Below are 23,363 nucleotides of genomic sequence, written 5' to 3'. Positions count from 1 at the left end.
ATCAAAATAATGAGCACACACGTGAAAAATCCTATTATTGTAACAGCGCCCTCTGCTGCTGACAAGACACGGCTAAAACTCGCGAGATTTACACCAAAGTGACGCGAGAACTCGAAACACGGCCATGCGCCCTCTTTCCCTCAAAAAGCATTCAAGGTAAAAACTTCGTAAAATGTCTCTCATAAAATCCTTAAAATACGATGATTAGATTTGTTTTGAAGTATTTTTATTAATTTATTTAAAGTGTATGTATACTCAGGGTCATTATGAAGTTAATATTTTGTGTAAATAAAGGTCTGAAATGGGAATATTTTGGGGGTAAAAAAATGAAGTGAGGATTGCAAATTGAGAAAATGTGGACAACGTGTTGTATGTAAAATTGTATCGCATAATAAACCATGTGTGCAGATTGGGAACCAGTTAAAAATGGACCCTCGTTTTTCTCTGGGCGCAAACATAATTTTAAGACAATATTTAATATTTTCTAACACTAACTTCTTATTTGCAGCTTATTTTGTAATCTCATCAGTGTAACCAAACATTTGTTTTTGAGGATTCAAATGAAAAAAACGACCCCCCCCCCAAAAAAAAACCCAATAACAATAATAATAAATAAATTTATTTCAAATTCAACTAAAATTTTCGTATCTAGGGTAGGCAGTGCCAGTGCCAGTGCCACCTCTTTTGTATTGAGAATTTTATCTAACCTTAATGAGATATTCCTTTAAATTTTGGTTTAAAAAGAGTGAACAAAAGTGGTGGTAGGATACAGAAATCTTTCTGCTGAAGTTCAGTGTCCGATTGGTGCACTTGTGCTTCTGTGTACGACGTACGTACGGGATAAAAGTCAAGCTTCATTAGACCAGTCAGACCATGCAAAGAAAAAACATAACTTTCCAGCCGTCGAGTTCACAAAACTCTTCCTAACTTAGGATTTATCTTGCGACTTAGGACGAGTTGAGTTGTTGTGTATCCAAATAGGTAGGAAGCATTGAATTTGAACCCATCCTAAAGTTAGGATGGGTTACTCGTCCCATGCTCATCCTAACTCGAGTTAGGATTAATTCTAGAGTTTGGTGAAATCGGCTGCAGATCCTGCCACCACTTTTTCACTCATTTTAACAAAAAGGGATATCTTATTGAGATAGTATATTATTTCATATCAATCACATGAAAAAGTGATGGCATGATACGGAAACTTTCCGAAAAAAAACAATACATATATTTGCTTCATATTTGTACAGGCCCTGAAGCTGAAACTTTGTCCATCGGGTAAAATTCAAATATAATTTGTTTTTGTTTTATTTTAATGAGAGAGCAATTTCTAGTGTGAGGATCTTCTGGTGATGGCCTGGTTGTGTTTTCTGATCACCTGATCATGAGATGTGCTTGGGTACAAATTATATGCTCTTTGTTTTCTGCAAAATATATTTTATTTTATGAGATTTCCTTTTCGATTGCCTTCCACTCCAGCTCAAAAGTTCAAAAAAGCGCAAACAATTAATGTAAAATTCATGCAATGGTATTTTTTTTATGTAGATGCCTGGTGGTTGCACAGTAAAAGACGTCGATCAAGGCGATTTCGTGAAGGCCCTCGCGGTCTTCTTCAAGTCAGGTGGCAAGATGAAGATCCCTGATTGGGTAGATCTCGTCAAGTTGGGCATCCACAAGGAATTGGCACCCTACGACCAAGACTGGTTCTACACACGGGCTGGTAAGTGTAGTCTGACACTGAAGAATTCACATTTGACGTATGTTATTCAGTTTGTTTGTTTTATTTGTTTAGATTATCATCAAGTGAACTCAGCAAATTCACACAAGGTGATAAAAACACAAGCTGGGAACAGCCAATATCTCTCATACAAACATTGGTTTAACGTCTATGGTTATGAATTGCTCAAATCAAGGAATTGTGATTCATGAACTAGACGAAAATATTTTTTCTAGTCATTGTGAAATCAGCTTTTAGCTTGGTAAGATTCGAACCCACACTATTGTGATTGCAAGTCCTGGACTAGACCTAACTTAGGAACAGTCCTAGGAGATAATAAAACTTCAGGCTGGTCCTAACTTACTCGTCCTAACTCAAGATATTAAGACTAGTCTTAACTCTTTGTGAAATCCACCCCTCGATATTACCACTAGACCATGATGTTTAATGTTGGAATATTTAACAAGAAATGAGATTAATTTTTACATGTAAATAAAATATGTGAATGAATAATGGTTGACTTTCTTGATTCTTGTAGCCTCAACTGCCAGACATCTTTACTTCAGAGGCGGTGTGGGCGTTAACGCCATGAGGAAAATCTACGGAGGTGAGAATAATTTGTCAATTTTTCTAAATCAAAAGGAAGAGAAAAGCTTCAATACTCTGTTCTTAATTCCTTCTGTTACATCTTCTGGGCTACGGCTTAGTTCCTTTTACAAATTTTGCTGTCGATAATTCTGTATTTGATTTTTTGTGTATATATACATGTACCGTTATCCAATACTTGTGTTATAAGGTGTTTGTTGTTGTCTAATGCTTGTGCATTTTGTTCTTTATATTTTGTTTACAACTCATCAGTTTTTCCTTCGTTGTTGAGTACTTTGAGTTAAGGCTTTTTTAATTTTTGTAAGTCACTATATAAGCTCTATTAATTACTATTTTATTATTATTTTATATTTTAATTAAACATGTACATGTAGGTCAGTCCTGGTACTCAATCAAATGTTCCATGGACCAAACATCATGCCTGTTATCTGTTTGTTAATCAGGTCGCAAGCGTCGAGGTACCAGACCTAGTCATTTCTGCCCAGGATCAGGTTCAGTTGCCCGCAAAGTCCTGCAAGCTCTAGAAGGAGTTAACATTGTCAAGCGTGAAGGAAACGGGTAAGGAAACGCAACTGTCCGATATTGATCAGTTTCAAATTTTTGCTTGGTACTTGTCTAGGGTACTTGTTTTTGCCATTTGCGCCAACATTTGTTTATGGCTGTGGTCTTTTGTCAACTTCTCCTGCCCCAAAGACCCTACTCCTAGTTACTTGTGAATAGGTTTGAGTTTTGTTATCAGTTAAGAATTGTCCCATAGTCTATGGTGTTGCGTCACGAATGACATAAGTAAATGTATATTGTGTTTAATAAACTACTTGAGCGTGCCCCTGTCCGCCTGCCCTCTCTTCGCTGCTGGTCGTGGGGCAGTCTTGCTCCAGCACCCTTGATCCCGCTGCCTGTCCAGGTTGCAAGTGGTGTGAGGCTCACACCATACTTCAGTGTTATTCCACTAGAAGCTTTTGGTATTTTTAAATGATTATGATTACTGTGACATTAATATTTGTTGTTTTCTTCTGCAGAGGACGTCGTCTAACCAGCCAAGGAATCCGGGATATGGACAGAATCGCTGCTCAAGTTCAAACCAAAGCCAAGGCCGTCCAGGAATAAGCTGTATCAATGCTTATAACACCTGTTACTGCACCATCAGTTCAATAGAACAAAACTTATTATCACAGACACTGGTACAAAGTTTGTCTTAAAATCTAGCCTTTTGTGACCATGTATTGCAGCTTTCTAGTATTGCTTTCTATATCAACCAGAAAAACTGGCTAGGTTACACTGGTTCACACTAGGTCATGGACAATTTTACCAAGATGTATTTAACTCTGTACAGCAATTATTTTAAGACTGCGGGTTACCAGTGTCCTCATCAAACCATAATTAATAGCGCCCTCTACTGGTCACTATTATGACATAATCCAACTGAGCTTGAATATTTCTGGAGAGGTTTACATGTAATTAATAAAAAAACTACAGACGTGATCTCAAATGCAGTTTGTACTTTGGTATTTATTTTCTGTCGTTTAAATGACTTTATGCGTCAGTTACTCAGAACACTTAAGTTTTTACTGTTCACAATACAGTTGTACATGAAATGTGAGGGGTGGTTTCAAAAATGTTTTCTGTTTAAGTCCACCTGGTGAATATGGAAGAACAATCTATTTATTTCTCCAGATAGGAAGAAATTTGTGTTCTTTGTTCTACTTCTCAATCAATCAGATTGGAATACTTATCCCAGATGCTCCTTGAAATAGATGTCTTGTTGGGTTACTTAACAATGGAAATGCATCATTTCCACATGCCCCCCCCCCCCTCCCCCAATATTTTGATTTTATTAAAGCTTCCATCAAGTTGACCTGCACTTGGCTGGACAAAATTAATGCTTGGGTCACTATAAATGTGTGAATATCATGGAACAAGCGTCGCCCTGACAAAACCCTGCTCCTGTCCCCCATGATCAAAGACATGTTGCGAAGGCACGTTTGGCATTAAAAGCCATTGGACCCTTTTGGTAAACAGTATCACAACTTCTATATAAAATAACAAACCTGGGAAAACTTGGGCTCAATCGGAGTCGGGAGAAAATAATGGGACAACCCATCATTGTTTCGCTGTGTCATAACGTGTGTCTAAAATAAACCCGTAATTCTCGATATCGAGAATTGATATTGTTTTAATGTTTTCTCAAAAAGTAAAGCATTTCATGGAATAATATTTCAAGAGAAGTCTTTCACCAATACCTTCTGTAAACCCTGTAAGTTATTTGTAAATCTTTAGGCGACTGATATGAGGAACATGGAACCCAGATGGAGGCATCATGGATGACAAAGGTCAATTGTATTTCTGAGCTTGCATTCAAGGTTGGGAGCCCAAGAAAGATTCAATCTCAAGAGGTCGAGGTCACCTTAAAGGAATCTCCCATGCAGGGGTAATTAAAGGCAGTGGACACTATTGGTAATTGTCAAAGACCTGTCTCCTCAATTGGTGTATCTCAACATATGCATAAAATAACAAACCTGTGAAAATTTGAGCTCAATTGGTCATCAAAATGGCGAGATAATGAAAAAATACCCTTGTCACACGAAGTTGTGCGCTTTCAGATGCTTGATTTCAGGACCTCAAATTCTAAATCTGAGGTCTCGAAATCAAATTAGTTGAAAATTACTTCTTTCTCGAAAACTACGTTACTTCAGAGGGCGCCGTTTCTCACAATGTTTTATACCATCAACACTTGCTTGTTACCAAATAAGTTGGTATGCTAATATTTATTTTGAGTAATTACCACTAGTGTCCACTGCTTTTAAGTTTGATTGTATTGTTTGTAAGTGGGCATGCCTCCCAGGGACATGAACTTTGTGACACAAGATGAATTATTTACATGTACATGAAGGACAGAGGTCTGTGGACAGAGGTCTGTGGACAGAGGTCTGTGACATTAGCGGAGGACACCACCTACATACAAGCATTAAAGGGAAGGTACACGTTTGGTAGTTACTCAAAACAAATATTAACTTAAAAACTGACTTGGTAACAAGCATTGGAGAGCTGTTGATAGTATAAAACATTGTGTGAAACGACTCCCTCTTTTGCAAAGTAGTTTGTGAGAAAGAGGTAATTTCTCACTAAAATATTAAAACACTTCTAGCTGGAAGTCTGTTATTCAACAAGGGTGTTTTTCTTTCATCCTTTTCTCACAACTTCCATGACCAATTGAGCCAAAATTTTCACAGACTTGTTATGTTATGCTTATGATGGGATACACCAAGTGAGAAGACTGGTATTTGACAATTACCAAACGATGACCAATTGAGCCCAAATTTTCACAGAATTTTTATTTTATGCTTATGATGGGATACACCAAGTGAGAAGACTGGTCTTTGACAATTACCAAACGATGACCAATTGAGCCCAAATATTTACAGACTTGTTATTTTATGCTTATGATGGCATACACCAAGTGAGAAGAATGGTCTTAGACAATTACCAAACGATGACCAATTGAGCCCAAATTTTCACAGACTTGTTATTTTATGCTTATGATGGGATACACCAAGTGAGAAGACTGGTCTTTGACAATTACCAAACGATGACCAATTGAGCCCAAATTTTCACAGACTTGTTATTTTATGCTTATGATGGGATACACTAAGTGACAATTACCAAACATGTACCGTGCCTGCAAGGAATACAAGAATAATTGTTTTGGTTTCAATTCAATTAATCCTCTTTGGATTCAATTTATTATTGCATTTTAATTTAAAAAATTCATATCAAGGTACCACAAATCATTTTAACCTGAACTAAAAAAGTACAACATTCAAAACATTTGGAAGCAATTATCAGAAGTACACACCGAAATTTCATCATCATTTTTATAGAACTACTAAAAGAAACCGATCCCTTGGATCGGTCAAGTTTGTCTATAAAAAGCGTTTGAAACCGTTTGTTATGGAATGCATATGGTTAGAAAGAAGTTTTAAAAGTAGAATACATGTATAATGATAGACACAAGTATCACTCAAAATTGCACGGTTTTCCTTTTACGTCTCGAACTAACACGATCGGCCAGTTATGGGAATTTGACATCCATAAATGGCCGAGCGTGTTAGCGTGTAAAAAGATTACTGTGCAATTTCGAGGCATGTTTGTGTAGATCATTGTATTCTACTTTTAAAACATCTTTCTACCCATATGCATTTTATAACAAACGGTTACAGCTCGACTGATCCAAGGCAACATGTTCCTTTAACAAGCAAAATGTTTGCCCAGAAATATATTAATCTCTACCAAGCCTTGATGCTAGCTAAAATTCATAACATAAAAGGAATGATGCATGTTCTTTGTTGATTTCTAAAAAGGCTCAGCCATTTTTAACCTTTCAACTGTTTAATGAACAGAGAAGAATTTCACAAACTCAATAAGGCACTTGTAAGTTTTTCAGGAAAGACTGAATGTTTCTTATTTTGGAGGATTGTGTGTGTCCTTTTATGACACATAAATCAAATACACTTCTCAAGCATGTCTGGAATTTAGACACAAATCTTCTCTGAAAAACTTGGGCTGGTATCAAGAAAAAAATGATGCATTAAAATAAATGAAAATCGTCAGATGGAAAACATTGGAACACCAAGTGATTGAAAACAGTGGAACAAAAGTTGTTGACGTATTTGGGAGAATGCGCACATTTCTGAGAACAATAGACCTTTTCGCAAATACCAATGCGCAAGCGCAGACTGTTGAATGAGGTACATTGTGGGATATATATGGATCAAATTTGGATACCAGCTAGACCACAATGCACCTAATTCCAAGCTTTACGCGCGCGCCCCGGTATTTGCGAAAAGGTCTATGGAATTACTATGTCTGCTGCCACCTAGTGTCTCCAAAGTCACCATTGTTGCTCCACTAATAAATTAATGTTGCAACATTTCAGCACTATTTTAGCAGCTTCCCTAAAGAAATTTGACACTCTTTAAATATGAACAGGTATTAGGTTTTAAATACTTGTTGAAAACTTCAATAATTTTGAAACAAATCATTTTAAGTCTTTTACATAATTTATATTCAAAATTAAATCTACTCAACCAAGTTTCAACTTGTATTTATTTTGGAATAGAATAAAAGATTTTAAACAAAAGCAATTTCTGTTCAAACTTTGAACAAAATTCCTTTCAAAATCCATGTACATTTAAAAACTGACATTACTATGAATTTTCATTCTCTATCAACACAACATTTGAACAGTCTGCCAAAATAAAAACGACTATGAATTTTCATTCTCTATCAACACAACATTTGAACACAGTCTGCCAAAATAAAAACAGTAGTAAAGTTAGAATTCTGCTTTGGGCCAGAATTGTTTCTCAAGAATGAACTTAAAGTCAGTCGGCGAAATGGAATGTTTCTCACTCGGAGTGAAAAATTACTGTTGTTCATAACCGCCCATTGACAAAATATAAGAAAGTTTCAAATAATTTATTTACAACTTTTAAAAATATTAAGTCATAATTACAACACGCTTAACATCTGACAAAATATCAATTGTTTATCCTTGTATTCACTTAAGTATGATGACCAAAAATTTATTTACTAAGTTGAAAGAAATTTTCAAAATTCATTTGTAAGCTGGGTTTAGTGGAAAAGCCTAACGTAATGACACATATTAATTTTTGGTGTTACCCATACACCGATGTGTGTAGCGCTGTATACTCAGTACTTTCCCCCGAGTCCTGTGAAAAAATCACAGGCATTTTTACTCGGATGGGATTCGAACCCACGACCCTTGCAATTCTAGAGCAATGTCATACCAACTAGACCACCGAGATTGCCCGGTAGCTAGAGGCAGTTCGAATCCTATGTTTAGCAGCGGGTACTGCAAACGATTTAATAGATGTTAAATTTGCCTCGGGATAAAGAATATTAATTTTTGGTTTTACCCATATACACCGATGTGTGTAGCACTGTATACTCAGTACTTTCCCCGAGTCCTGTGAAAAAAAAAATCACAGGCATTTTTACTCGGGTGGGATTCGAACCCACGACCCTTGCAATTCTAGAGCAGTGTCATACCAACTAGACCACCGAGATTGCCCGGTAGCTAGAGGCAGTTCAGGACTCGGGGAAAGTACTGAGTATACAGTGCTACACACATCGGTGTATATGGGTAAAACCAAAAATTAATATTCTTTATCTATGTAATGACACATGTTAATTTGCTCTTCAAATTTAATGAACTATAATCATGAATTTCCCTTTATAAGGAACAATTTATTGCAGTAGACTTTACGAAGAATGTAACAATTAAGGAATTTGCATAAGTTTTGCAAAGGCTATCAAATACCAATATTGTGCCTTGCCTATAAAAAAACTGTACATTTAAAGTTTTAGAAAAAAACAATCTATTTGCATGAAAGGCACATTTAGGCTGCATTCAAAATGGTGGCAACGGCTGTGGCTGTTGCTAAGAACACCCCGTAATTCATCATACGTTGCCACGGTGGTTCAGCCATAGCCATGGCCACCAATTTGGACAGGGCTTACATTGGAGTGGAATATTGAATGTGTCGGCTCAGGACTATAAGGTCGTTCTTGCGGTTTGTGTGGATTCTTTATAAATTGAGTTTGCATTTTTTTGAGTTCCTGATAAATGGAGTGTATTGATCAAGATTGGTCTCCTAGACTATTTGACAAAAAGACACTTTCAGTTTCTCAAAAAATCTTTACTTGTGGATTGTTGTTTCATTTCACTAACTCATTTGTATGAGCTTTTGTATTATAACGAATATGAAATCACAGTACATGTATTGGTTTTGAGGCATTGCAGGGTAGAGTATCTTGTTTATCTGGTTTGCGGTTACACCATGTGTTTACATATTGCTAGGTAGATTTGTTCTTGAGAACCTTGCTATTATTAAACTTCCACAGAGTAGAGTTTTCTGAATTCTAGATAATTCTCTACTGCTGTGGAGTAGATTTTCGTTTGGATTGCAGTTTATGACCTTATAGCACTCAGTCGACGATTGTTCTGTAGCTATGAGTAATGTACAATAAAAACTACCTGATACATTGTAAATCTTGAACCCTGTCAAACGTCAGAGTCTAGTGAAGTACGTAGAGAGTCTAGGCATGGTTGCATCATTGAGTTCAGGCGGCATGCTTTCACCAATCTGTAGAACATAACAAATTATCAGTAAAAGTAACCATATTTCAGCAAAGAAATTGTCTTCAGATGTATGATATTAAATCCCTAGAATAAAATTGGAACATTTTAGGATAGGTCCTCCTCCTTTTTGCAGGACTCAGGAAAGTACTGAGTACACAGTGCTTACACACAGTTTTAAGGGGTACAAATTTAAAGTTATTCAACCCGATGCAAATTTAACACATAAGACATTGTTTCAATTCAGCGTGCTCAGGCCCAACTTTCAAAAATTGGGTCGAGAATGACCCACATTTTGGGGACCAAACTTCAAAATTTTGGTTCAAGAAGCCCCCTCCCCCATTTTGAAAAAGTCTTATTTGGAAACCCTGTGTGCTGTACATGTACTGTCTCAACTGACAGGGACACTGGGGTACACTGGCCTTTGTATGTACCTGGCATTGCTTTTCACAAGTGATGAAGCTGAGTGATTGGGCCAAGTAAAACAATCTACCAGTTGATTGTCAGGGTTTTTCCAAAAAGAGGAGGATGAGGGGATTTTTATTTTTTATTTCTTAGTGGACGCCAAGCATTTTAAGGCAAACTGTGGCCACCAATTGTTCAGTTTAAAGTCACCACCTACTTTATGTAGTTACAATCTCTAAAATGATTAGTAAGTTAAATGAGAGATGTGACACAGAAAATTTGTCTTTAAAAAAAGAAAAATAAGCAAAAAATAGTTTAAAAAAAAGATGCTGCATCAAAAAAGGATGAGGAAGGGGACAATCAACTGGTATTTCTTTTTACTTGGCCTTAAAGACTACGTAGTCATTATCTTCATGTGACAGTATACATGGTACATGCTGTGGTCTGGACACTAAGTGTTGGTGTGCATTGAGATTAACAATAAACCTTTTGTTTGTGGACATTGTTGATGCCAGCATTTCCTAGTAAGGTTTGTGAAGAGGATTTAGGGGGAAGGTAGTTAAATTTGAATATAGATTACAATTGAGAAAAACTTGAAAGGGAAACCATGTAACCATTGGTGCTATACCCAGGGTTCAAAAGAAGAAACTTCCACCAGTCATGCTTTGTTTTTGAAAGGGCAAGGACACCAAGAAATGTTTCCTTGGTGAATGAGGAAAGTGTACATTTCTATTGGAGCATTTCAACATGTTTCAAGGCAATGCCCTTGGGGCATTGAGGCAATCGCCTTCGTTGCCTTCATGGAGTATCAGGCATGGAACTCATTTTGACAGAAATATTAACTTATTTTCTTGCCAGGTTTCTACCTTACCATGTAACATGGTGTGTATATGAATGGACAGAATGATTTTGTTTATTTATTTACAAGTCTGAAAATTATCATCTCTGACAGAGCGCCTTTGAACAACTTTGGTTGATTTCTGGTGCTTTATAAATTCCCTCTGATTGATTGATTGAAGACAGAAAACTATTCACATGGTAGTAGTTCCATGGTAGTTCTCACAGAAAATGCAGTAAATCATAATAAGTCAAATACACGTCTTCTCCACTATAGCGAATACACACACCAAGCAATACACCCCACCCTAATCGCAAAACATCATATCGTCATGTCACTTCAAAAATGTCACATCTCCTAAAATATGGCTTGGGCCGAGTAAAAAAAGAAACATGTTTAGCGTTCGGTTTTCTCAGAAAAAGCAAGGAGGGGCTTTTTATTTTTTATTTCAAGATGGCCGCCATTATTTTTAAATGTCAAAATCCATTGTTTTTTCTACTGCTCAAACACACAATACATAAATGAACTATGTTGAACAAGACATCCAGACAAAACCTTCAGGTTGCTTTAGCTGAGGTTGTTTAAAATATATTACTTTTTTCATTAAAAAAAATCATTAATTTTTTTGTTTTTATTTTGCATAAATTTTTTTTTTTAAAAGGAGGCTGCCTCTAAAAAGGAAGCGGGCGGGGACGCTAAACATGTTTCTTTTTTTAATCGGCCTTATGTTAAGTGATTTTGAAATTGTCAGAATGTTGTACCTCTCTTAAAACATCCCAGATGTCCATAGCAAGTCCTCGCAATTGAATAAAATGTTTATGCACAGAGCACTTGGGACCAGATTGTGATGTTTTTGCAATATTGAGAAATGAGGTTTTTGCATTGATGCAACGATATTAATGTATAGCACAGCAAAGGGTTATTATCAACAAATTATTCTTTACCTTGGTCTAAGCTCCGTTAGTCTTTCTGTGTCTATCTCGTCTGACCTCAGTGCCTTGGAACATGCTAGGACGAGACTTCGGAGGCATTGGCTTCTCACCTTATTATGAGCTGGATTCTCCCAACTGAAATATCAAATAAAACAGAAATTATTGTCTAAATACAGACAATTCCCAGTGCAGTCAAACCTCTCTTAGCCAAGATTCGATAAACGGGTGTCAAAATTTGCTGGAAATTTAAAAACAGAGTATTCCTTCTCTTTATGTAAAATACTCTTACATGTAGGTGACAGATAAAATAGGTTGTCCAAATTTAAAACAGGGTGCATAGGCTAATACAATGAATGCAGTGTGCTCTATTGACCCAATTCACCCGACGTCATCATTAAAATAATCTTGGATGTGCCAATTTGGTAATTAATGTCAATGTATGTTATTCAGTGAAGTGCGCATTTTAGACGACACGGCGTTTACACGTAAACCTATTGACCACCAACATCGTGAGCGTGGCATCGGTCACCGCGTGTGACGCGGGTGCGAGGGGTCAATACAGTTTCCTAAGAGACAGGCCTGGATTTCATCTTTGAGAGAGCAAATCCATTCTCATTATGCAAATGTTTACTCACATTGGTAGAAAATTGACAAGTTGCCATGCCAACAGTACGTAATTGATGACTGCTCCCCAGGCTTGACAGCTTAAGAGATGTCGTCCCTGCTGGATACAGTATTTCTGAGGTTAAAAAAAAGAAAATTTAGAAATATTAGAGTAGTGCAGTAACTATTTGAGATTGATAACTTTAGTTTCTATTGGCCCAATTTCATAACGCTTGCAGGCTGTATGAAATTGGGCCTTGGTTAAAGGAAATCTTAATGAGCATGCGAGCAGAGGGGAGTGTATACTTAACAAAACAATAATTCACAAGAAGTAAACGTATATGTCAAAAACAGTTCACGGACGGTAGCAAACCTAGAAATGTTCTATTGGTCATGTCATAGACCAGTCTTCTCACTTGGTGTATCTTAATGCACAAAATAACAAGCCTGTGAAAATTTGAACTTAGTTGGTCGTAGCGAAATAATAATGAAAGAAAAAAAACCACTGTTGTTGCACCAAGTTGTGTGCCTTCAGATGCTTGATTTCAGGACATCAAAATCAAAATTTGGAATCTCAAAATCAAATTTGTGGAAAATTACTTCTTTCTCGAAAACTACGTTCTTTCAGAGGGAGCCGTTTCTCACAATGTTTTAAACTATCAACAGTTCTCCATTGCTTGTTACCAAGTAAAGTTTTATGTTAACAATTATTTTGCGTAATTACCAAGTGTCAACTGCCTTTAAAATCTTTGCAGTCATAAAATTTTGAGATTGTTTAAATAAGGAGCAGTGGAATAAGAGATGATACACAGTTCATGTCTTTTTCTAATTTTTTGATCAACACCAGAGCCAGAAGTTTCAGTAACATTTTAATCTTACCTTAAATTCTAAGAGATGAACTTTGACCTGTCTATAGCTCAATGCACCACGGGTTGAAGCAAGTCTTGTTCGAGGTAAGGCACGGAATATGTTGTGCAGTAACTGCGACAATCTTTCTTGGTACTGGGTTAAGTCGGGCTCAGGTAACAATGCTAGTACTTCCTAAATGGGATAAGCGTAATGTACCAGGTGAAAATGGGTAAAAATGGGTGAAATTGGGCTATGGGCATGGCTGGGTGTAATTGGTTGAAATTGGGTTGTAGCAGAAGACATTGGAGTGGTGATTGCAAAATTTGAAGTTCCAGCCCAGTGGGCAAACCTAGTTTCACACTGGGTGTTTTAGTCTCAAGTTGTGACTCCATTAGTTCGCCAGGTTACTGGTTTCTTTTCTTCCTCCAAAAAACAAAAAACTTTTTCAACTCGCTCTGAAAATTCTTAAGACCTTATAATCAATGAGGACAATCCATGTAGATACAAATTTTTCCTCTATTTTTCCTCTACGGACAGCTAACGTTTATAGTGGAAACGATGCTGTGAGGTGTACAATAATTATCTATATTGGACTTTGGAGGGCTTCGCAGTAAATATGGCTAAATAAAGGATGACCCGTGACACATATTCTATCAATCAAAGTACAAGGATCTGTATGTGTTTCTTTAGCATTCATCAGTTCGAGTTCTACGCTACTTACTTTATGCATTTCAGGATATTTCTCGACAACTCCCTCCACCAACTCCACAAGCTGCTCATTGGTCAAGCTGGCTAGCTGTTGCCCAAGCGATGCCTGGTCTCCCAGCAACAGCATTCTTGGTCTCTTTGCTGGAACAGGCTCCTTGGGTAGCAGAGAAATTACGGCCGGGGAATCACCAGGGCTGTCTATGTGTATCGTGAAAGGCAGATCGGTGGTCGAGGGCGACATTTCTATGGGTCTCTTCGAGGGTGACTTTCGAGACGATCTGGGCGTCTTTGGGGGCGTCTCAAAGTTCATTTCCGAAGGAAGAGAACCTATGATTGTGAAAGAACATGTTGTAAATTGTAAATTGAAAGCAAAAATAGCAACTTTACATGTATAAATGACAATGACTATCTGGGTTTTAGCCACCAGGGGCAAATTTCATACTCGAATTTGAACATCATGTGTTTGTGTAAGGTCAGTGAGGTATTGTTATTCTGTTGAAAAATACAAGCTAGTTGGAATTGTCAGGTCATGGTCTGGCTGGACTCTAAAATCATTGGCCTGGGAATGTGTCTAGTGTAAAATTTGAGTCCTGTCCTCCATTATTTCCTTACGATTTGTCTGATTCGTTTCCTGTTGTTCCTGATCAATGTCCCCTCTCTCCTCTGGAATGTTTGGTTCAAATGTGAAGCTACCTGTTGCCGTCAGAGGTGAAGGTGTTCTTCGGTGAATGGGAGACAAGTCTTCGTAGGTGACCCTTGGGCGAGGTCGTAGGGTACGACGCCTTAGTATCCCAGCATCCCACTCTTCATTGTCTTGAATATTACTTTGCGAATCTGGAGGGAAATAATCATGGGGAGTATGAAGACCAAGTTATTTTGAAATTGAAACTTTAACATTTTATGTTGACCTTTTTTCATAAAAGGCAAAGTAGCTTACACAGTTGCTAGTTGGTTTTAAATTTTAGAACCGTTCACTTGTTTTAATCCTTTTTTAGTTTTAGGTTAGACAACAAAATGAACGTAATAATTTCACTCGCTTACTGTTTGCTTTTTTGAGATATTGCCAAACAGCATATTCATTTATTATTATATTCGGCCGATAAACATTGCGAATTGCTGCTGGTATTCAGGGGGGGGGGGGGCTTCTGATCAACTTCAGAAAAATCATCATAAATATGTTTATATTTTTAATAAATTTTTAATAAATCATTTTTTCCTGTCACGCCTGTCAGCTTCGCTGTCTGCAGGAGGGTTACGTTATCGGTATCGCAACTACTAAATACAAGTGCAATAATACATTCCAGCCCTTGACCCTTTAGGCTTGTTGAAATAAAATTAAAACAAAAAAGTAAAAGACAAGTTAAAAAACAAGAAATCTTAACTGAAAAACAACAAAAATTACAAAATATTTCAACTTTTTATATTGTCATCGATTACCATGACCATCAATTAAGAATTCAATAATTTTGTAACATTATAAAGAGACAAAATCACACTAATTTTCCACCAATGAACAATTTCCCGCCTCCCCGTCCGTTCACATAACAAGTCATGACCCGTACTCATTCCACGCCGAAACAAACAAGGTTTCCCCATGCATTGTCCCTGTGTACAAACCTGATGTATCTGCAACTCGAAGCTCCCTCAAAACATTCCCAGTCCCAATTTGCCGGACTTGGTCTCTGTTGTCAATGAAACCCTCCATTACCCAGCAAACCTTGTTGTCAAAAGATGGATTTCCTGTTGTTGTTTATAAGCTCAAACAATTATTTATAAATACAGGACTTTTCGGAGTTTTTTAAGCACTGTCCGAAAACTGACCGTGCGTTCACACTTTCCATCCACCAATTAAGCAGTTGCTGTTTATAGTAAAACGCCACCGCCGGCGAAACCCCGTAAATACCCCGCGTAAAATGCAAATTAGGTAGAGCGGGAGTTTGTTTTCAAGTTCTTGATTGGGCAAAAGAAAATAGCTGTTGCATATTCATATTACATCAATTTCGATGTTTTACGTTTCTTTGTTAATTTCACAAGTTCCCATGGTTATCTGCAGTAAATGAAGACACAAAATGAACAATGCAATTTATTTATTTTGAATTGAAGGTACGTTTTTTGAAAAGTAAAGCCCAAAATGAATTGTTTTTTATTAAAACTATAAATTACCATATTTAATCAATTTCACTGAAACCGCTTTGCATTGGCTGACTAAAAAGAAGGCTGGAGCTTGGATACGTGTTTTAAAAATGGCGGAACACACGTCTGCAGATCCGTCCGTGCTGCAAACGCATCGAAACGTTTCTCGATTTTGAAAAAAAGGTTTGTTGTTCACTAATGACATGTATTATAAGTATTACTGTTTAATTGTACCCGCAGTATGCTGTAAATAACACCTGTTTTCAACATTTTGTAGGATTAAAACTAGTGTTTACGGTGGTGGGACAACTCGACCTTCTTGTTTTCCCATCCCCTGCCTGTTCACCAGTATGACCAGTTCTCTGCCATGTTGTCTGCCGCTGGCATTTATGTGATATAGCCCACTAGAATGCCAGTCATCTCGCCCCCTGGCAAAGTCGCCCCCTACAAAGTCGCCCCCTACAAAGTCGCCCCCTACAATTTACAAAGTCGCCCCCTAGCTAGCAAGCTCGCCCCCTCCGTGTACAAAGTCGCCCCCCTAGCCCTCACATGTCGCCCCCTACAAAGTCTCCCCCCGACACAGTCGCCCCCGACACAATCACTCCCGACACAGTCGCCCCCCGACACAGTCGCCCCCCCCAACACAGTCGCCCCCCAACACAGTCGCCTCCCCCCGATACAGTCGCCCCCACCCCCCTTTGTTTGTTTGTTGGGGTGTTTGTTTGTTTGTTTACCTGTCTGTGTATTCGTTGTTGTGTTGTGGGTTTTTTTTTTTTTTTTTTTTTTTTTTTGGTTGGTTGGTTGGTTGGTTGGTTGGTTGGTTGGTTGGTTGTGTGTTTGTTTGTTTGTTTGTTTGTTTGTTTGTTTGTCTGTCTGTTTGTTGGGTTGCTTGTTTGGTTGTTTGTCAGGGTGTTTGTTGGGTTGTTTGGTTTGGCAAGTTTTGGGTGTTAGGTTGTTTTTTGTTTTGTTTTGTTTTTATTTATAGCATAGATGATCTTTCTGAAATTCTGTCATTGTATTCAAGATGGTCAAACTCCAAAAGCCTGGTTCATACTTCAAATGATTGGGTTGTGAGTAAATAAACCCTGGTTAAACAATTTAAAACAAATCAATTGGCCCAAGTAGGCTAGTCGTATCTGGCCCAATTAATCAATAAAATGAATCCATGTCTCTTTTGAACAGCATTCTGCAAGAATGGAGGAGGAAATGTCACCATGTGAGACGACGGAAGATAGTACTCCAGTGCGTCTTGGCTATGTACCAAGGAGTAGAAGGTTACAACCAGGTGAGTGTTGCGTTAATCAGAACCCTCCATCCTCCCGACAGAATGAGACTATCGAGACCAGAGGATGGAGGGTTATTATTATTCTACTAAGTAGCTGTAGGGCCCAATTTCATGGCTCCACTTACCGCTGGATTCTGTGCTTATGATCACGATTCCCCGCTAACGTGCAAGTGCCAAAATTTCTGCACTAGCCTTTTCAATTCAATTCATTCAATTCAATTCATTCAATTCAATTCATTAAGGTTTATTAAAAATATCACAAAATACATGACAGAAGTTAAAAAGACTTAAATTGGTGTGTTTACATTCATTATTGTTAACAATTACAAAAAAACAAAAAAACTCTGACTTAAAAGAAGAGAAGAAAAGCTCCAGGCATGAATGCACAAAAAAAGATAAACATTTGATTAAATTTGATAAAAATTTGATAAAACTGAAAATTCATTATTATTCAAAATTACAAAAGACAACAAACTCTGACTTAACAAGGAGAAGAAACTGTAGGCATGAATGCACAAATTTAAAAAATTTGATCAAATTTGATAAAAATTTGATAAAAATTAACCCAACTGTTAGAAATACTTGTTGATGAAATCACCGATTATTATACAGTCTCACTAATGCTGCAACACTAGACATTTTATATCTCTGAGTTCTCATATAGGGGCAAGTGAATGTTGTGTGAGTTTCTCAGTCCAGTGCGGGAGAGTGTTTGGCGTTCACGGGGGAAAAAATCTCGGTGTCGTGTTGAGATTGTGATAGATTTGGCAAAGTCTGTTAGTATTTCTGTTCTTATATAGGATTTGAGGCATTGCATGGTGAGGTATCAATGTATATTTGGTTTGCGGTAACACCATGTGTGTATCTATACACACATGGTGTTACCGCAAACCAAAAAATATACATTTCTGTTCTTCTTGATGCAAGGGAGGGAATACCAATATCTATCAGGAGATCCTCATAATGATGCCGGTTAGGAAACATGATGATTCGAAGAGCTCTTCGTTGTACCCTTTCAATACTAACAGACTGGTGACTTGTTAGATTACTGCTCCACACAGGAGCGCAAAACTCAAGTAGAGGACGGATGTACGCAGGGATGTAGATAAGATCACTAAGAGGGACACAATTCCGCTTCAATTTGCTTAAGATGTACAATCGGCGAGATGCACGCGAGATCATTTGTTGCACTTGAAGATCCCACTTAAGATCAGATTGGACTATCACACCAAGCAGCCGCAGTGAAGACACAGATTCTAAAACTTGATTATCCATTGTGATCACAGGAGTAGGGATGTCACTGTGTAAGAAGCTAACTTGAATGACTTTACATTTTTCAGCCTTGGGTTTCATAGAGTTAGTATGGCTCCACTCTGACACAGCATCCACATGGGTTTGTAAATCACTGGTACGTGACTTGTGGGTGACTTCAGCAATTGTTAGGTCGTTGACATATTTCCATCTTTTTCCGGTTGTCATGGCAGCATCATTTATCATAATTAGGAAGATCACTGGCCCAAGTTTAGTTCCTTGAGGGACCCCACAAGACAGACTAAGCTCAGAAGAGGATGCACCGCTATATCAAACTGTCTGCGTGCGATTTGAGAGAAAATCTGCGATAACAGGAATGAGGGACGGATTAACTCCAACTTTGATCAGCTTGTGGAGCGCTTTCGTATGATCGATCAGATCAAAGGCTTTCATGAAGTCTATTGTACAGATAGTAGCATAGTGACCCGGTTTATCAAGGCCCCTGTAGATCTCATCCAGCAAACTGATCAGATAGTGGTTCACAGAACTGCCCTTCATATTGCCAAATTGTCTTGGGTCAACTTGATCTTTGATGTCAGCCATCACCCACTCAGCAAGGAAACTTTCAAACACACGTGCTAAAATCGGAGTTATGGAGATAGGGCGGAGTTGACTAAAATCGGTGACTGGGGATGACTTCGGCACAGGACAAACAGATGCCGTTTTCCAGTTACTAGGGAAATGGCCGCCACGCAGACATTCATTGAAAATTGTAGTTAGGGGCTCGGAAATCTCGTAGGCGAACTCCTTCAACAACCGAATGGGGACATCAGTTGGGTGACCAGATTTTGTCGCATTCAATTTTCGAAGCTTATTGTAGACCTCTTGTCTAGCAATGATTGGAGGGGGGAGAGCGGGAAGGTAGGAGGGCTGAGCACACAAATCAAGGCTTGGTAGTTCATTGCATATACGAGCAAAGTGACAGTTAAGATCATGTGCAGTATCCGAGGATGATTTCTGTGTGTCGTAATGAGAAGTAATTTTTGTTTCCTTGAATGTCAATGTGGATTTGGTCTTTGAAAATGCACATAAATTTAGGATTAATATGCATGTTTTTCTTGTCATAATTTCAGGAGATGCTTTCTTTGAAGATGGTAATCTTGAGACAAGCTTATCCTACAAGCAGATGCCAGTACATGAGCATTATGATGAGGAGGAAGAAGATCATATCAGGTGAATTAAGTAGTTTACAAGTAAAGAGTCTGTATTCAGTCAATATTGCTCATCAGGCAGGTGGATATCTCTGGTTTCCTAGCATTAAAGACACTGGACACTATTTGTAATTGTCAAAGACCAGTCTTTACAGTTGGTGTATCTCAACATATACATAAAATAACAAATTTGTGAAAGTTTTGAGCTCAATCGGTCATCGAAGTTGCGAGAAAAATAATGAAAGAAAAAAACACCCTTGTCACACGAAGTTGTGTGCTTTTAGATGCTTAATTTTGTGACCGCAAAGTCTAAATCTGCAGTGTGGTCTCAAAATCAAATTCGTGGAAAATTTCTTCTTTCTCGAAAACTATGTTACTTCAGGGGAAGCCGTGTCTCACGAGGTTTTATACTATCAACCTCTCCCCATTACTCGTTACCAAGTAGGGTTTTATGATGATAATTATTTTGAGTAATTACCAATAGTGTCCACTGCCTTTAAACAAAATGAGAATGTTTATATTCCCCTTGACAGGATGCCAGTCCATCCCAGGTTACTCTCCAGCTCTCATCGGTACCCATTTCTACTCCTTGGTAGAGAGACACAATTATGATAAAGTGCCTAGATCAAGGACACAAGTGTCACAACCGACCAGGCCAGGATTTGAATACAGATACACGTTCTGTAAACTGCAGATTTGAGTCCACCACCCTAAACCACACGGCCACTTCACCTTGTATTGTGCAAGATTTCTTAATATTTATTATTTCAAATTTGTCTTATAGGGCCTACACATAAATAGATTTAGTTCCATAGTATCAACTGTTTTTTTGAATTACTGATCAGCATAATCCTTTGTTCCATTGTTGCATATTAGAAAAATACTTGTTTCATTAAATATTTATTTTCTTCTTTCAATACAGGCATAAAGATTTCAAATGTCATGTGATGGGCTGCAACCAAACCTTTACGACGGTTGCGTCTTTCGAGATCCACTACAACGGCTCTCATCGTAACATCTGTCGCTACTGCCGTCGCTCATATCCGTCCAATCATCTCCTTGATATTCATATATCAGAGTCACATGACTCCTTGTTTGAGATCATGGCACAGAAGCAGCCAATGGTAGGTACAGACCAAGGCAGATTATATCATATTTAAAGGCAAAGTATACCTTAGGTTTTTGGAACCTTTTTGATTGTTTTAATCCTATATAAATGTTGGAGTGTACTATAAAACTAACCTGTGACAATTTTAATTTCAAATGGTGGTCGTATTTTTGAGATAACGCCAACAAATCCATAGCGAATAATATGTCCATGCAGCATATGCAGGAAGAATAATTTCTATTAGGATTTGCATAAATAATATGAGAAGCATAACGACAGTTGGCCTTCTCAGACTCAGTTTTTTTGGCAAAAAAAACTGATATACATAGCCATACTACTAAAGTGAAATGTTCCTCAAAATGCTTTTTACTATCGAAAGCTGATGTAGGCTTCTAACCAAAAGTTTTTATTACCATTAATGTTAAGATTGATTAACAAAACGTATAGCTTCCCTTTTAAATTTCTTTTTTGTACTTGTGTAAATTCTTCCAGTACCAGTGTCTGATTGAGAGCTGTAGTGACAAGTTTGTCGACGGTCTGAAGAGGAAAGATCACTTGATCAAACACCATCACTATCCAGCTAACTTTAGATTCCAAAAGGGGATCTGTAAACCAAGGTACATGTAATTCTTTTATTTATCCAATACCAATACCAAACCTTGTCTTAAAGGAACTTATGCTTTGGATCGACCGATTTGGTCTTTGAAAAGCATTCTGTAACCGTTTGTTATAAAATCGATATGGTTAGAAAGATGTTGTAAAAGTAGAATACAATGATACACACAAACATGCCTCGAAATTGCGTGGTTTTCCTTTTACCTCCTCAACTAACACGGTCGGCCATTTATGGGAGTAAAATTTTTGACTCTCATAAATGGCTGACCGTGTTAGTTTGCAAAGTAAAACAAAAACCACGCAATTTCGAGGCAAATTTGTGTAGATCATTGTATTCTACATCTTTCTAACCATATGCATTTTATAACAAACGGTTACAGTTGCTTTTTATAGACCAACTCGTCCGATCCAAGGCAACGTGTTCCTTTAAAGAATGAGTTTTCAACTTTCATTTTGAAAGTACATACATTTTTCTCATAAATTATGCGCATCCTTCGCAAATCAGCTTCTCAGCTGCAAGTAAGGATGATTAGCCTCTCAAGTTAATTTTATAACCAATTCTATTCGTTATTTTCCTCTGTGGGGCAGGTCAAAACCAGCAGCTAAACCAGCATCGAGTATCGGTGAAGATCAGATGGACACTGAAGCGCCAGCAGGTGGTGCCACACATGGTGATACACCCCTACCCCCGAGTGATGCAACCTACTCAGCATCCAGTGAGACACTAACAGTGAATGCAGGGCGTGGTTCACAAGCTCAAAGCAGACCTAGGGTCCCAGTCAACATATCATTTGGTCGTGGAGGGACACGGTCATTTCAACGAGGGCACCAAAAACAAAAGACTAAACCTAAGAAGGTAGGAGCTAATCAGAAACAATCAGGCCCCGCCCTAATGGAAGATTCAATGGATGTGCCACCAATGGAGAGTAATGACGTCATGAATATTAACGATTCAAACATGGAGGAGCCAATGAGTGAATATTCATGACCTTCCAGAGCGCGCCAAAATGGAGGATTCAATGGATGGGTGCCACAGATTGAGAGTAATCAAGGAATGGCGTCATGAATATTAATGAGTCAAACATATGAATCAATGAATCAATGGATATGCCACAGATGGAGAGTAATCAAGGGAATGAGCCAATGAGTGGCTTTTCATGTCTACTTGTAATGTTTGTGATGTATGGCTACAGGTAAATATTTAACTTGTACTCTTTTTGTTTTAAAGACAATGGACACTATAATGGTAATTGTCAAAGACCATCTTCTCACTTGGTGTATCTCAACGGATGCATAACCTAACAAACCTGTGAAAATTTGAACTCAATTGGTCATCGAAATTGCGCGATAATATTGGAAGAAAAAACACCCTTGTCACATGAAGTTGTGTCCTTTCAGATGCTTGATTTTGGGACCTCAAATTCTAAACTTGAAGTCTCGAAATCAAATTCGTGGAAATTACTTCTTTCTCGATAACTACGCCACTTCAGAGGGAGCCGTTTCTCACATTGTTTTATACTATCAATGTCTCCCCGATACTCGTTAGCAAGTAAGGTTTTATGCTAATAACTATCTTGGTTAATTACCAAGAGTGTCCTCTGCCTTTAATAAATAGCCAACATGCTTACAATATTGTTCCTTGTGTGATCATGACCTCATCTCAAGAAATGAACATCATTAATGAAAAGTGCAAACTAATGTCTCATAAATCTTTCATATCGACACACTCAAAAAAGCTATTCCAAGTAATGCCTTATCACCCGGTCACCCCCGTGAGTAAGTATACCTACTTATCCTGTTTAGGCAGCCAGCCACCCTGCTCAATTTGTGGCTTCTTGAGGTATTCTTGATTCAAGAAATGAACAGTACGATTCATCAACCATCGTTAACAATTATACAAAAGTGCATTTTTCTTGCAAACTATAATACAAAAAATATAACCTTTGAAA

The 23,363-nt window shown here is 37.8% G+C and overlaps 3 protein-coding genes and 1 non-coding gene across 4 annotated transcripts; 2 read left to right on the top strand and 2 right to left on the bottom strand.

The window, feature by feature from the left end:
- The first annotated feature begins 79 nt into the window (after window positions 1-79).
- On the top strand, window positions 80-3,806 carry LOC117301844 (40S ribosomal protein S19-like). Its single transcript, XM_033785838.1, has 5 exons — window positions 80-156; window positions 1,540-1,714; window positions 2,250-2,318; window positions 2,761-2,875; window positions 3,337-3,806. Exons 2-5 carry the CDS (start codon window positions 1,540-1,542, stop codon window positions 3,422-3,424), a joined length of 447 nt encoding a protein of 148 aa, XP_033641729.1. The 5' UTR covers window positions 80-156; the 3' UTR covers window positions 3,425-3,806.
- A 4,263-nt stretch (window positions 3,807-8,069) lies between these two features.
- Window positions 8,070-8,142, bottom strand: Trnas-aga. Its single transcript has one exon. It is a non-coding gene; the product is annotated as a tRNA-Ser (tRNA).
- Window positions 8,143-8,453: 311 nt separating this feature from the next.
- LOC117301253 (tethering factor for nuclear proteasome STS1-like) lies at window positions 8,454-16,018 on the bottom strand. The gene is made up of 8 exons (XM_033785126.1): window positions 15,975-16,018; window positions 15,429-15,551; window positions 14,424-14,645; window positions 13,825-14,138; window positions 13,134-13,295; window positions 12,287-12,390; window positions 11,664-11,786; window positions 8,454-9,483 (listed from the first exon to the last, which is right to left on the bottom strand). The coding sequence occupies exons 2-8, from the start codon at window positions 15,514-15,516 to the stop codon at window positions 9,402-9,404; spliced, it is 1,095 nt and encodes a 364-aa protein (XP_033641017.1). The 5' UTR covers window positions 15,517-15,551; window positions 15,975-16,018; the 3' UTR covers window positions 8,454-9,401.
- Window positions 16,019-16,040: 22 nt separating this feature from the next.
- On the top strand, window positions 16,041-22,700 carry LOC117301252 (zinc finger protein 511-like). Its single transcript, XM_033785125.1, has 6 exons — window positions 16,041-16,127; window positions 17,127-17,229; window positions 19,614-19,713; window positions 20,614-20,815; window positions 21,292-21,416; window positions 22,003-22,700. The coding sequence occupies exons 2-6, from the start codon at window positions 17,139-17,141 to the stop codon at window positions 22,400-22,402; spliced, it is 918 nt and encodes a 305-aa protein (XP_033641016.1). The 5' UTR covers window positions 16,041-16,127; window positions 17,127-17,138; the 3' UTR covers window positions 22,403-22,700.
- The last annotated feature ends 663 nt before the right edge of the window (window positions 22,701-23,363 follow it).

Source organism: Asterias rubens, chromosome 17, assembly GCF_902459465.1.
Source record: "Asterias rubens chromosome 17, eAstRub1.3, whole genome shotgun sequence".
Taxonomy (NCBI): Eukaryota; Metazoa; Echinodermata; class Asteroidea; order Forcipulatida; family Asteriidae; genus Asterias; species Asterias rubens.
Note: the sequence above shows the minus strand (reverse complement) of the source record. Positions and strands in the feature narration are given on the sequence as shown.